General features: G+C 39.5%; 1 protein-coding gene across 1 annotated transcript in view; it reads left to right on the top strand.

The window, feature by feature from the left end:
• chchd3a (coiled-coil-helix-coiled-coil-helix domain containing 3a) overlaps positions 1-12,402 on the top strand; it is a 234,943-nt gene that overhangs the window by 164,271 nt on the left and 58,270 nt on the right. Inside the window, exon 5 of the mRNA XM_052034229.1 lies at positions 5,083-5,166. Coding sequence (XP_051890189.1) covers positions 5,083-5,166 — 84 coding nt within the window. The remainder of the gene's footprint in view (positions 1-5,082; positions 5,167-12,402) is intronic.

Below are 12,402 nucleotides of genomic sequence, written 5' to 3'. Positions count from 1 at the left end.
AACTTGATTGTTTACAGAATGTGGACTTCAATGTTGGCTTAGGACCCCAAGGGAATTGGGATTTGCCTTATTTCAGTGCAGTGTCAGTCCAGAGAGATATTTAGAACAAAACTGATTGTATGCTTGTTTGCAGTATTTATGAGTCAAATTGATTTATACATATAAAATTATTACACATTTTAGGATTGTTACTTCTTAATTTTAAGTAATTTTTTTTAAAAAAAGGCTCTGAAGAAGAAAGCTGAAGGTAGATTGTGAGGCAAAAATGAGGTGATATTTATAGCTTCTGAACAGTCGGTTTCTGCGCCTGATTTCAACTCTGAACTTCCTGAACTGGTTGAGTGCACTGGCTCTATTAGAAGCAGAAGGATTGGATTGTCTTTTGATCTCTTCACCTTTACATATTGCTTAGGAATGCATATAATAAAACACGAATAAAACTTTCCCAGTTTGCTTTTTTTAACTTGATCGTTCTTCAGAATCAGGAATCAGCCAACATTTATTGCCCATCCCTCTTGCCCTTGTGAAGGTGGTGGTGACCCACTGCCTTGAATGGCTACAGACACTCTGGAAAAGGTACTCCCACAAATCTGTTAGGGAGAGTGTTCCAAGGTTTAGACTCAACAATGATGTCTTTTCCCTCAAAGGGGTGTGTGGTGTATGTGGAGGAGATCAGAAGGCAGTATTCCCATGTGCCGGATGCCCTTGTCCATCCTGTTGGTAGAGGTCTTGGATTTGGATAGTGCTGCCAGAGTGGCCTTGTTGAGTAATTGCCATGCATTTTGCAGATGGATACTACAACAGGTGCGCCAGTAGCAGAGGGAATGATTATTTAAGGTGGTGGATGGAATACCAATCAAGTAGGCTGGATATAGTCGTTGTCTGATATTTTTGTGGTGTGACTTCCTTGCCAGTTAACAGCATATGCCTCCATGTTATCTTCGTTTGCTTAGAATTTACAAATGAAATTGCACAAACATCCCTACTTTTGACATGATTGAGAGAAATTCATTGATGAAGCTGCTGAAGGTGATTTGGCCAAGGACATTGCCCCAAGGAACTCTTACAGTGATGCCTTGGGCAGGGATGACTGGCCTCCAACAACCATGGCTATCTTCCAATACATAAGGTACAACTCCAACCATAAGATTATTTTCTCCCTGTTGCCATTGACTTCAGTTTTACCAGGGCACCTTGTTGCCTTGCTGGGTGAAAATACTGACTTGGTGTCAATGGCCATCAGTCTTGTTTCTTCTTTGGAATTCGATTCTTTGGCCCATTTTCAGATCAAGGCTGAGATGAGAGATGTTCCTGAAAGTTGGTTGTCATAGGCAGTTACTTAAACCTGAACCAGGAATTTGAACAAATAAAACAAAATCACTTGCAGATATTTTTTAACTGGAGGCTCTTGATCCCTCTTTCCCACTTCCCATCCAATCCGGGTTCTTCTGCCCCATTTTCTGCAAATATATCTTGTTTCCCTCATATACCTCCTAATCTTGTTACTTTTAAACTGGCTTCTAGAAAAGTGTTCCAGACCATTATCTTTGATCCCTAGTTCTATGCACTTCAACCTTGGGAATCAACCCCCACAGCACCTAACCTGTGAAGTCTAAGAATTTTGTACATTAAATGGGATCACCTCTATTTCTTTCAAACTCCTGAGAATATAAACTCATTCTGTTCTCTTCCTGTGAAAGCCCTTTCATCCAATTGATCAATCTAGTGAACGGTTGTTGCACCCATGTTTAGGTAAGTATTTTCTTCCTTTAATAAGAAAACTAAAATGCTACACAACAATTCAACTGTGGCCTCATTAAAATACTGTATAATTTTTGTAAGACTCATTTTCTATTTCACACCAGTCACTTGCAATGAAGGCTAATACGCCATGGCATTCCTAATTATCTTCCTAACCTTCATGTTCACTTTCTGCAATTCATGTGCTAAGACCTCCAGATTGCTCTGGATAACAATACTTACTGGTCTCTCACTTTTTAATTTAATGTTTCCATTTCCATTCTTTCTGTGAAAATGAATAGTTTCACAATATTCCAGAATGAACTCAGCCACTTTCTTGCTCAATCACCTCACAGGTCTGGCAGGCATGGTAGTGTAGCGGTTAGCGTAACACTATTGCAGCACCAGCGACCCAGGTTCAATTCCGGCCACTGTCTGTAAGGAGTTTGTACGTTCTCCCCGTGTCTGCGTGCATTTCCTCCGAGTGCTCTGGTTTCCTCCCACATTCCAAAGATGTATGGGTTAGGAAGCTGTGGGCATGCTATGTTGGCGCCGGAAGCGTGGCGACATTTGCAGGCTGCCCCCAGAACACTCTATGCAAAAGATGCATTTCACTGTGTGTTTCAATGTACATGTGACTAATAAAGACAACTCATCTCTGTACCCATTTACAGCCACTTTCTGTCCTGTTCATGGTTCACTTTCCCAGCCAGCATGTTTCCATCGGTAAATTTGGGCATATTATACTTGCCCTTTTAAAGCTTGTAACCAGATAATTCTGAAGCATTGATCATTTCAGCATGATGCTATTCTGAAAATTGCTATTTCATTCCTGCTGTGTTTTCTCTTTATTAACTAATTCTCAATCTCTCCAAGCACATTACAGTCAAATCACAACATCTAACCTTTGGTAAATGCTATAGTACTGAAGACCTGCATTCTAGAACCAGCTGCACCTCTAACCAAATTGTTCCAATGCAATTACAACACTGGCATCTCCCCTACAATGTGGAAGATTACCCAGGTATATCCTAATCACAAAAAGTTGGCCAAATCCAGCTGATTACCACCTATCAGTCTGCAAAGTGAGGGAAGTTGTCATAAACAGTGACAATTACTCACCAGTAACCTACTCACCAATGTTCAGATTGGTTACACCGGGAGCACTCGGCTCCCAAACCAGGACCAAAGAGCTGAATTCCAGAATGGAAATAAGAGTGACTGCCCATGACATTAAAGACAGTATTTGATTGAATGTGGCATCAAGGCATTCTGGTGATACCAAAATCAGTGACATCAAAAGGTGGTTGGAGTCGTACTTTACACAAAGGAACGCAGTTGTGGTTGTCATAGCACAATCATCCCAGACCCAGAACAGGACTACAGGAGTTCATAAGGGCAATATCCTAGGCACAGCCACCTTTAGCTGCTTTAGTAATGACCTTCCTGCCATGGTAAGGCCAAAAGTGGGAAATTTTATGACAGATTGCGCAATATTCAATTCCATGTCCTGTTGATCTCCATCCTCTCTGCTATTTAAAACTAACTTGTTTTCTCTCTTTCCTGGTTCTGAAGAAGGGTCTTTGACCTGAATCATTTCTTTGATCTCAACTCTATTTCTTTTTCCATGAGAGCTACCTGACCTGTTGAGTACTTCCAGCATTTTCTGTTTTTCAACTTGTTTCAAGGAAATTCACATATGATTGAGATATTAGGCCAAAGATTATAACTTTTTGAATTTCTGCTTATTAATTTGGCGATGTGCTTTTCAAATTCCCTCTGTAGAATTTCTGCCTAGTTTTTCCTTTGTTTTCCCTGTATGGAATGGTAACTAGATCCAACCCTCCAAGTACTTCCAAAGGAACATTTTCTTTTTTTTCCTTTGTATCTTACTTGCAAAAATGCCAGTTTTAGAATCTTACTAACTACTGCATTATCTTTCTTTCTTTGAGTATTGGTCTCAACCACTCTGCTTTATTACATTCCATCTCTTTTTAGTTTCTGTTCCCCATTCCTTGGTCAGGTCAGTCCAACAGATCTCTCTCATTTTTGGAAAGCAGCTCTGAAGTTGTATAATTTCTTAGCAAAAGAATAATGTGCCTTTAATTATTAAGTGTGTCGTACTATTCTAGCTTCGAGGTGACATCTTGAACTACAGGTTTAAGACGTCTTATACCCTCACATTTGTCAAACACAATGTATTGAAACAGGTGAAATTTTAGTTAGGCATTTTTTTTATTAAATGTGTTAACAAACTTGTGATGCATAACCCATACAGTCAGAACACTAAATAATGGACTTTAAAAATGACAAACTGGGTTTATCTAAGTAGGCCTGTTGATTTTCTCCCTCCCAGAAAGCTAAATTGCCAAGACCTTAAATGTTTCTGAAGACAAGAAATCAAGAGCAAATGAGGGAGATGATTCTACTTCATGTTTGCTCCATCATTTTCTCCACAAAGAGTGTGTAGGGATTGTTCATTATAGAAGACGTCGCTTCAGCGTATTATCAGGGTATCTATATTCCGAGCAGCAGCTACTTCATAAAGGATTCATCAAAAGACTCTCCAGCTCTTGCCAAAGTCATTATAATGCCCTGAAGGACGTTGACAGCAAAAGTAAAGGAACAATACAGTGGAATATTTCACCATTGGAAGTATATTTGTTTAAAAAAGACAAATAATTGTTTTTCAGTTATAGAAGGATATAGTTAAATGTTTTGGGATACTTTTTGTCAAATATGTTGGGATTTATCAGAATTGTCTGGGGAGGAGTCATTGTGCCTTTGAGATATGAATTAACAAACAATTAATCTAAGTAAAGTGATCAGTGAAGTTGCTCAGATTAGTAATTTTATAAATGACTCGTATGCTCTGTCATACCCAGCTCTGTTATTCCTCCAGTTCAATCTCTCAAAGTGAGTTATGGGCACTTGACTCAATGTTTCAGGGATACTTTTTTACATCTGACAATACAACATCAAACATTTCTCCTTCATGATTCCTTTGTACTTCTCTTGCTCTTATTTCCAGAGTAGATACTGCCTGGCATTTGTCCCATTGCAAATGAGTTAGTATTTCCTGTTCTTTTGTCAGGGGACAGTAGAACTCTGTTCACCAGCCTGGAACTGCCAGTAAAATCCAAATGTCGTATAAGAGCTAATTGCCTAGTTGACGACTTGTCTGACACTATCTTTGGGGTGGTCAGGCTGACAGTCTGTGAAAAATAGCCCATTGTAACAGTATTGTACACAATTCTGATTAATAAGTAAGATTTGTGCCATACTGCAGTGGCGACATTATTTATTCATTAAATTACAATTAGCTGTTCTTTTGACTTCCAGACCAAGCAATTGAAAGAAAAGGAGGAAGAACTACTGAAACTCAATGCTTACTATAAGGAGCAGGTGACCAGACTGGAAAATAGGGTAAGGAATGTGTTTTTTATAAATTAAATTTGTTTGATTTTCATAAAAGATTGTGCTTCTGAACAAGTATTAGGTATGTTCTAATACCCATGTGTGGGAGTTGCCTGTGTTTAATGAGATCATCTGATTAAATGATGAATAAGTTTAAAAAATAATAGTGACTCAACTTCATTTGTGTTCACTTTATTAGTCCTTAGTGTCTTCTAATGATTGCTCAACTTCAAACTTGATGTGAATTCTTTCTCACCTATGGTTTTTATTAAAATAATATACGCAAGAGACATTGTTAAAGCACTTCTAGTCCTTGTTGTTTCAGAAGAACTTTGTGTTCTTAATCCTCTTGAAATAGAAATTGCACTATACAATGTTAGCACATAAACCACACATTGTCATGAATATATTTTGTGCGTTATTTTAATCAAAGTGAAAACCCTTAAATACATTCACAGCTTTAAGGAGTGAATAAAACCACTTGATGCAGCTCATTCTCACTCCAGTCCTGCTATGATTTTTCAAATACTGTGAAGCTTTGTCATGTTTCAAGCTGCACAAAATGCCTGCAGTGTAAGCAATTCAGAGGCTAATATTTAGACTGTAACTTCTAGGACTAGAAGTATTTTGTGCTAGGCAGTCTAAAACTTTTATTTCCATTTTAATTGCCAGCTTGTGACTTCAGAACGCTAGACACTAATTTTGTCAAACTTTCCAATGATTTCCTTTCACCAGATGCTAGAGGGGGTGATGCTTCACTGTTGATGGGAAGTAATGGTCACATGATCATGTTTCAGAATGCTGGCTAGCTATTTGCTGAACGAACTGGACTGCAGTTACCTCTTTGTTCTTAAATATCGTATTATTGATTCCCTGACTTCTCTGTGCGTTGGATGAATATAACTAAATCTTGCCATTGCCTATTAGATCAAGGAATTCCAATAAACTCTTCTAATACATGACCAGTAAAACCTGCTGCTCCTATTTTTCAAAAAAAGAATCAAATTATATGCTTTGACGTTGTATCCTTTCTTGTCTTGATCTTTTGTCTGCTTTATTTTATGATTTCAACAGCCTTAACTTTCACAGGCGCAGGGACCTTGAATAGTGACCACAATCCCTTGTAAACACATTTTTCAGGAAGGACATAATAGGTTTCTATCTACAATGAAAAGAATACAGCCTGCTTTTGGGGGACTGGGTGGCAGCTGGCATGAATCCATTTGACAGATTCTTAAACCATGTTTAAGCTTGGGTGTTATAGAGTCATAGAGCAATACAGTACGGATACAGGCGCTTCAGTCTGACTAGTCCATGGCAACCATTGTGCCCATCCAGCTAGTCCCCATCTCCCTCTAAACCCCACTCCTCCATGTACCTATCCAAGTGCCTCTTAAATAATACTATTGTACCTACTTCAACCCCTTCCTCTGGCAGCTCATTCCATATATTGACCACTGTATGCGAGAAAAAGTTGTCCCTCAGGTCCCTTTTAAATCTTTCCCTTCTCGCCCTAAACCTATGCCCCCTAGTTTTGGACTCCCTTACCCGAGGAAAAAGACTGTTACCCTCCACCTTATTTATGCCTCTCATAATTTCAAACATTTCTATTCGGTCCCTCCTCATTTTCCTACGTTCCAAGGAATAAAGACGTAGCCTGGCCAACCTCTCCCCATAATTCAGGCAGTCTAGTCCTGGCAACATCCTTGTAAATCTTTTCTGCGCTCTTTCTGGTATAACCACGTCTTTCCCATAACAAGGTGACCAAAACTGTACACAGTACTCACAGCTCCTCCTCCCTATTGACTTTATGGAGTTGTCATTTCTGCTCCAAGTTCAACAGGAAGTTAAGTGCTGAGGAATTTCATGAAGTCTGTACTATGCCACTTGTCTCCATGAAGAAAATTTGGGTCAAAATGTTCAGGAGCAGCTTAAGGATCTATAGTGCCGGTGATGCCTCATATGTTGTGAAATAATAGCTGTGATGTTCAGCATTAAAAGTAACCTGAAGTTGTACTTGTTTGTAGCTGAAGACCAGTAATGCTTAAAATACAAGTGCAAAGTAGTGCTATGCATAAATGCAGTGTGTTTTCCACATTTGCACTATTGTACGAGCATTAATGAATCCCCATTAAGAAAGGAATACAATTGAGAACATTATTACATCCACCGACAACTACTGCAAACCCACTGGCTCTCACAGCTACCAAAACAAAATGTCTCTCTGCATTATTACATCCCAAAGCGCTTCATAGATGATATGCATCTTCAACCTTCATGTGTGTTCAGAAAGTAAAACAATGCAGATGACAGCTCACAACTTGTTTTTTGCCAAGGATTGCAAGCTGCTCTCTTGCGCACTTAATGAGGTTCAACTACAATAATTAGTTTAAAAACTGAAGTGCTTTCCAGCTTGATACCTGGTCATCCAGTCACATTCCTCTGCTTATCACTAATAATTTAATGAAGGGTCTCAACACAAAACATCTACTATCCATTTCCCTCCCTAGATGCTCTCTTAAAATCCCCTTTAAAAAAAAGTTTCCTTCCCCATGTCATTTAAAAACTCATCCTGCCGCCTTCATTTCCTATACATCCTCTGCTCTTGTGAAGTGCTGTGAGGCACTCATGATATAAATTTCATTTATATTGACAAATGTGCATGTCACTAGATTATTCTGCTATATTTTAGTCATAGTACTGATAATATTAAACAAATACTTTCTAAATCCTTGGCATTATTCGTGAGTTTTTACCTGAGGATTTCTGAGCGAGGAGATAAATTGCTGAAGATGTTTTGAACCCATAGGAGGTAAAAGCCTATGGCTTTGATTGATTGGCTTTATAATCTGTGATTTATGTCATCTGTGATTTATATGAAGTATTCTATCAGTTTTAGAACGTGAGGTGCACTACTGTGCAGTTCATCATTGATAAGCAAAATGACCTTTCTATAAAGGTACATTTTGTATTCTAATCCACCAGCAGCCACACATCAGAGCGTTTGGTGACAGCTTACGTAAAGCAGTTCTGTTGCTAACTGAAGAGCAACAGATGTACAATTCAACCAAGTCTAATATTTCAGTCCAGTGTGAAGCAAGTTCAATGCAAAAATATTGCATGTAAGGTCCATTATATACTGCATGCTAGGAAAACAAATCAGTCCAGAAAGAAGCAGCAAATGCACTTTATGTCACCTCAGAACATTCTGCCAAACTTTTTGAGGTTTTTCTGGCCATCACACATGAAGTTTGAGATCAGTGTTAAATTAATGAAAAAGTGTTGTCCAAAATAAAAGTGGAATTTTTAGTAATTGGAGCACTTCAGTCACACATCTGGTTGAACTGTTATCAAATATGGTGCCATGCTGAAGTATCCTTAGATTTGTTTTGGGGATCAATATGAGGATATACAGTGGAGTTTCATCCAAGTGTAGTATTCTAGGAAGATAAATAAGTCCATTGTTGAGGGAGTTCTGTTTTGTAGTGTGGAGTCTTTTGGAGGTATGATAAACTTAAAGCAATATTTATCAAGTTGCTTGCAGATCATCTCATAGCACTATTCAATACAAAGCCAATATTCATCCCATGGCCAACACCACTGACACAGATTAAACTGGTCCACCTTGCTCACTAATGTTTACAGAACCTACTGTGTGCAAATTATCTGCAGTTTATCTTGTACAACAACAGCAAATGCATTTCCAATGCATTTAGTTGATTGTGATGAGATTTGATATATTCTGAGGAGGTGAAAGACACCATCTAACTTTACTTTCTCCCGGGAATGCATAAAAAGCTGAAATACATCTTCCATCTAAATTGCATTAATGTTAAGCTGCTGATACAGGTTGAATTCAAGGTTTTTCCACCAGTCACTCAACTACACAAGTAAAAACTAATTTTAAAGCCTTCTGGTTCACAGGACTAAATAACAAATAAGAAATATAAACAGGAATATGTAAGAGGTGATCAGTGAGCACACTGTGTACTGTTCAAGTATCCTTGTTGCAACTCCTTATCGTTACTTTTCAGAAATTGTCATTTCATTTTGGGAGAGGTCAGTCGACTAGCCATCTGGCTTTGGTTGAATTCTTGCCTTGTTTTATTTAGCAGTTTGAAATTCTAGCTTGGTTCAAAACTAGCAATCATGTCCCATTTTTTTCTATGATCTTGTAAGGCCTCCAGAACACTAAGAATAATAATGTTTATAATTTGACTAATTTATGTCGATATTTAACACGCACAAAACCTGGTTCATTTAGTTTATGGGAGAAAGTTTGTGCTATTGAGACTGGCTTACAAGACCACTTTTTAATATGTCAATCCTTTATAATTTTTGTAATATATTAAGATCATTAAAAAAAAATTATAATCTTTCACTGTCAGTGAATATTGTGGCTGTTGCTGTGAGTGGGAACAGTGATTAACGGTGTCTATTCCCGTCCTTATTACAGATTACACCATTAAGCCAGCTCAATCTTTTTCAGCTGCCGACCCAACAAATATCTTGCATGTCTTTGCATTCATAAAACCAAGCATCATTTTGTGCAATGCAGATTCTGCACAGATTGTCATCAAAGAGTTCAGTTCGTAATTCAATAAGATTAATTTTTATAGAATTTGCAGATAACGAGAAGCACAACGCTACAGAGGACCTTTTTAAAGACTGAAACACAACACTAAAAGCCTCTTCCATTCTAATTGCAAGACCCCATAGGCCAAAATGAATATTTTTCCCCTAGACTAAATTATTGATGGTTTTAGTGGCACTGACTAAAATTTCAATTAACCTGAGTGTGTACATGTCATTATTTTGGGAACGTGTGAGGCAGTGTGGCGGAATGCATGAACAAGTATCGGAAATCATGAAAGACTGAACTTCATTTAATCTCAACTAGTCCCACATAGAATATAGTTGTGATCAAGGGCTTGTTAAACAATCATGAATAGCCTTGGGGAATATGAAGCTGGCAATGAGATACAGGCTAAGATTTAATAGCGCAGAATAAAATGTCCTATGGTTTTTAAATTAGACTTACTTAAGTACGTTGAAACAGGGCTGCATAATTCCCAACCTTCCATATTGGGTTGTGGTTCATCAGTTTGTTACGAGTCCCCAATTGTAGTGACACCACAGGGAGGGAAGGAACATTAGCACAGAACCTTCAGAAGGATACATTTCAACCAAACGGTCTGCCTTTAAGGAAGAGCTGGTTCAGGCATGGGTGAGACATATTTACATGAGTGGCAAAGAAAGAACAAACTTCCCAGAGCCCCCTAGATGGCAAAACCAAAGAGTTCCCACACCCAAAACCATGGATGAACCATGAGGTCCACTCCCTACTGAAGTCCAGGACTGCAGCATTCAAATCAGGTGATCCTGACCTATACAAGAAATCACTAAATGACCTCAGTAAAGCTATCAAAGATGTCAAGAGATGATACCAGTCCAAAATCGAGTCCCGGACCAGCCGCAAGTTGTGGCAGGGCTTACATGCTATAATGGGCTACAAAATGAAGTCAGGCAGCCTCGCCAACAACACCCCTTCCCGATGAGCTTAACACATCTAGGCACATTTTGAACAAAAGGGGATTGGTATGTCACCACCCACCCCAACAGCCTCCAATGCACCTGAACCACCATAGTCACTGTTGAGGACATAAGATCAGTCTTGCAGAGAGTGAACCCATGGAAAGAATCTGGTCCCGGATGGTGCCTCTGGCTGTGTCCTTAGATCCTGTGCAGATCAGCTTGTAAGGGTATTTGCAGACATTTTTAACCTCCTCCTGCTTCAATCTGAGGTTCCCCACCTGCTTTAAAAAGACCACTATCATCCCAGTACCTAAGAAAAACAAGGTAGCGTGCCTTAATGACTACCGCCCGGTGGCTCTGACATCCACCAACATGAAATGCTTTGAGAGGCTGTTCATGGCATGCATTAGCTCCAGCCTCTCAGACAACCTTGACCCACTGCAATTCGCCTACCACCGAAACAGGTCTATGGCGAACGCCATCACCCTAGCCCCACACTCATCTCTGGACAGTAAAAACACCTATGTTAGATTACTGTTTATTGACTACAGCTCCGTCTTCAATACTATAATTCCAAGCAAAGTCATCACCAAATTACTAGACCTGAGACTCATCACCTCCCTTTGCAACTGGATCCTTGGCTTCCTGACCAACAGACCACAATCAGTGAGAATAGACAGCAACACCTCTGCCACAATTATTCTCAACACTGGTACCCCACAAGGCTGTGTCCTCAGCCCTCTACTCTACTCCCTATGAACTCAGGACTGCGTGGCCAGATTCTGCTCTAACTACAATTTTGCAGATGATACCATTGTAGTGAGCCGTATCTCAGATAACGATGAGTCGGAGTACAGGAATGAGATAGAGAGCTTAATGACATGACAACAACCTTTCCCTCAATGTCAGCAAAACAGAAGAGCTGATCATTGACTTCAGGAAGGGGGACAGTGCATATGCTCCTGTCTACATCAATGGTGCTGAGGTCAAGAGCTTTGAGAGCTTCAAATTCGTAGGAGTGAACATCACAATAATGGTTCAACTAGGTAGATGCCACGGCCAAGAAAGCTCACCGGCGCCTCTACTTCCTCAGCAGGCTAAAGAAATTCGGCATGTCCCCATCGACCCTCACTGATTTTTTTTAATTGATGCAACATTAGAAAGCATCCTATCTGGATGTATCATGGCTTGGTATGGCAACTGCTCTGCCCATGACCACCAGAAACTGCAGAGGGTTGTGGACGTAGCTCAGCACATCACAGAAATCAGCCTCCCCTCCATGGACTATGTCTACACTTCTCGCTGCCTCGTTAAACCAGCCGGCATAATCAAAGACCCCACCCACCCTGGATATTCTCTCTCCTCCCCCTCCCATCGGGCAGAAGATACAAAAGCCTGAAAGCATGTAGCACCAGGCTCAAGGAAACTTCTACCCCACTGTTATAAAACTATTGAACGGTTCCCTAGTACAATAAGATGGACTCTTGACTTCAAAATCCACCTCTTTATGACCTCGCACCTTATTGTCTACCTGCACTGCACTTTCTCTGTAGCTGTTACACTTTATCTGCATTCTGTTATTGTTTTACCTTGTACTACCTCAATGCACAGTGTAATGAATTGATCTGTATGAACGGTAGACAAGACAAGTTTTTCACTGTACCTTGGTACATGTGACAATAATAAACCAATTCCAATTTCAAACAGATA

Source organism: Pristis pectinata, chromosome 19, assembly GCF_009764475.1.
Source record: "Pristis pectinata isolate sPriPec2 chromosome 19, sPriPec2.1.pri, whole genome shotgun sequence".
In the NCBI taxonomy this organism is placed as follows: domain Eukaryota; kingdom Metazoa; phylum Chordata; class Chondrichthyes; order Rhinopristiformes; family Pristidae; genus Pristis; species Pristis pectinata.
Note: the sequence above shows the minus strand (reverse complement) of the source record. Positions and strands in the feature narration are given on the sequence as shown.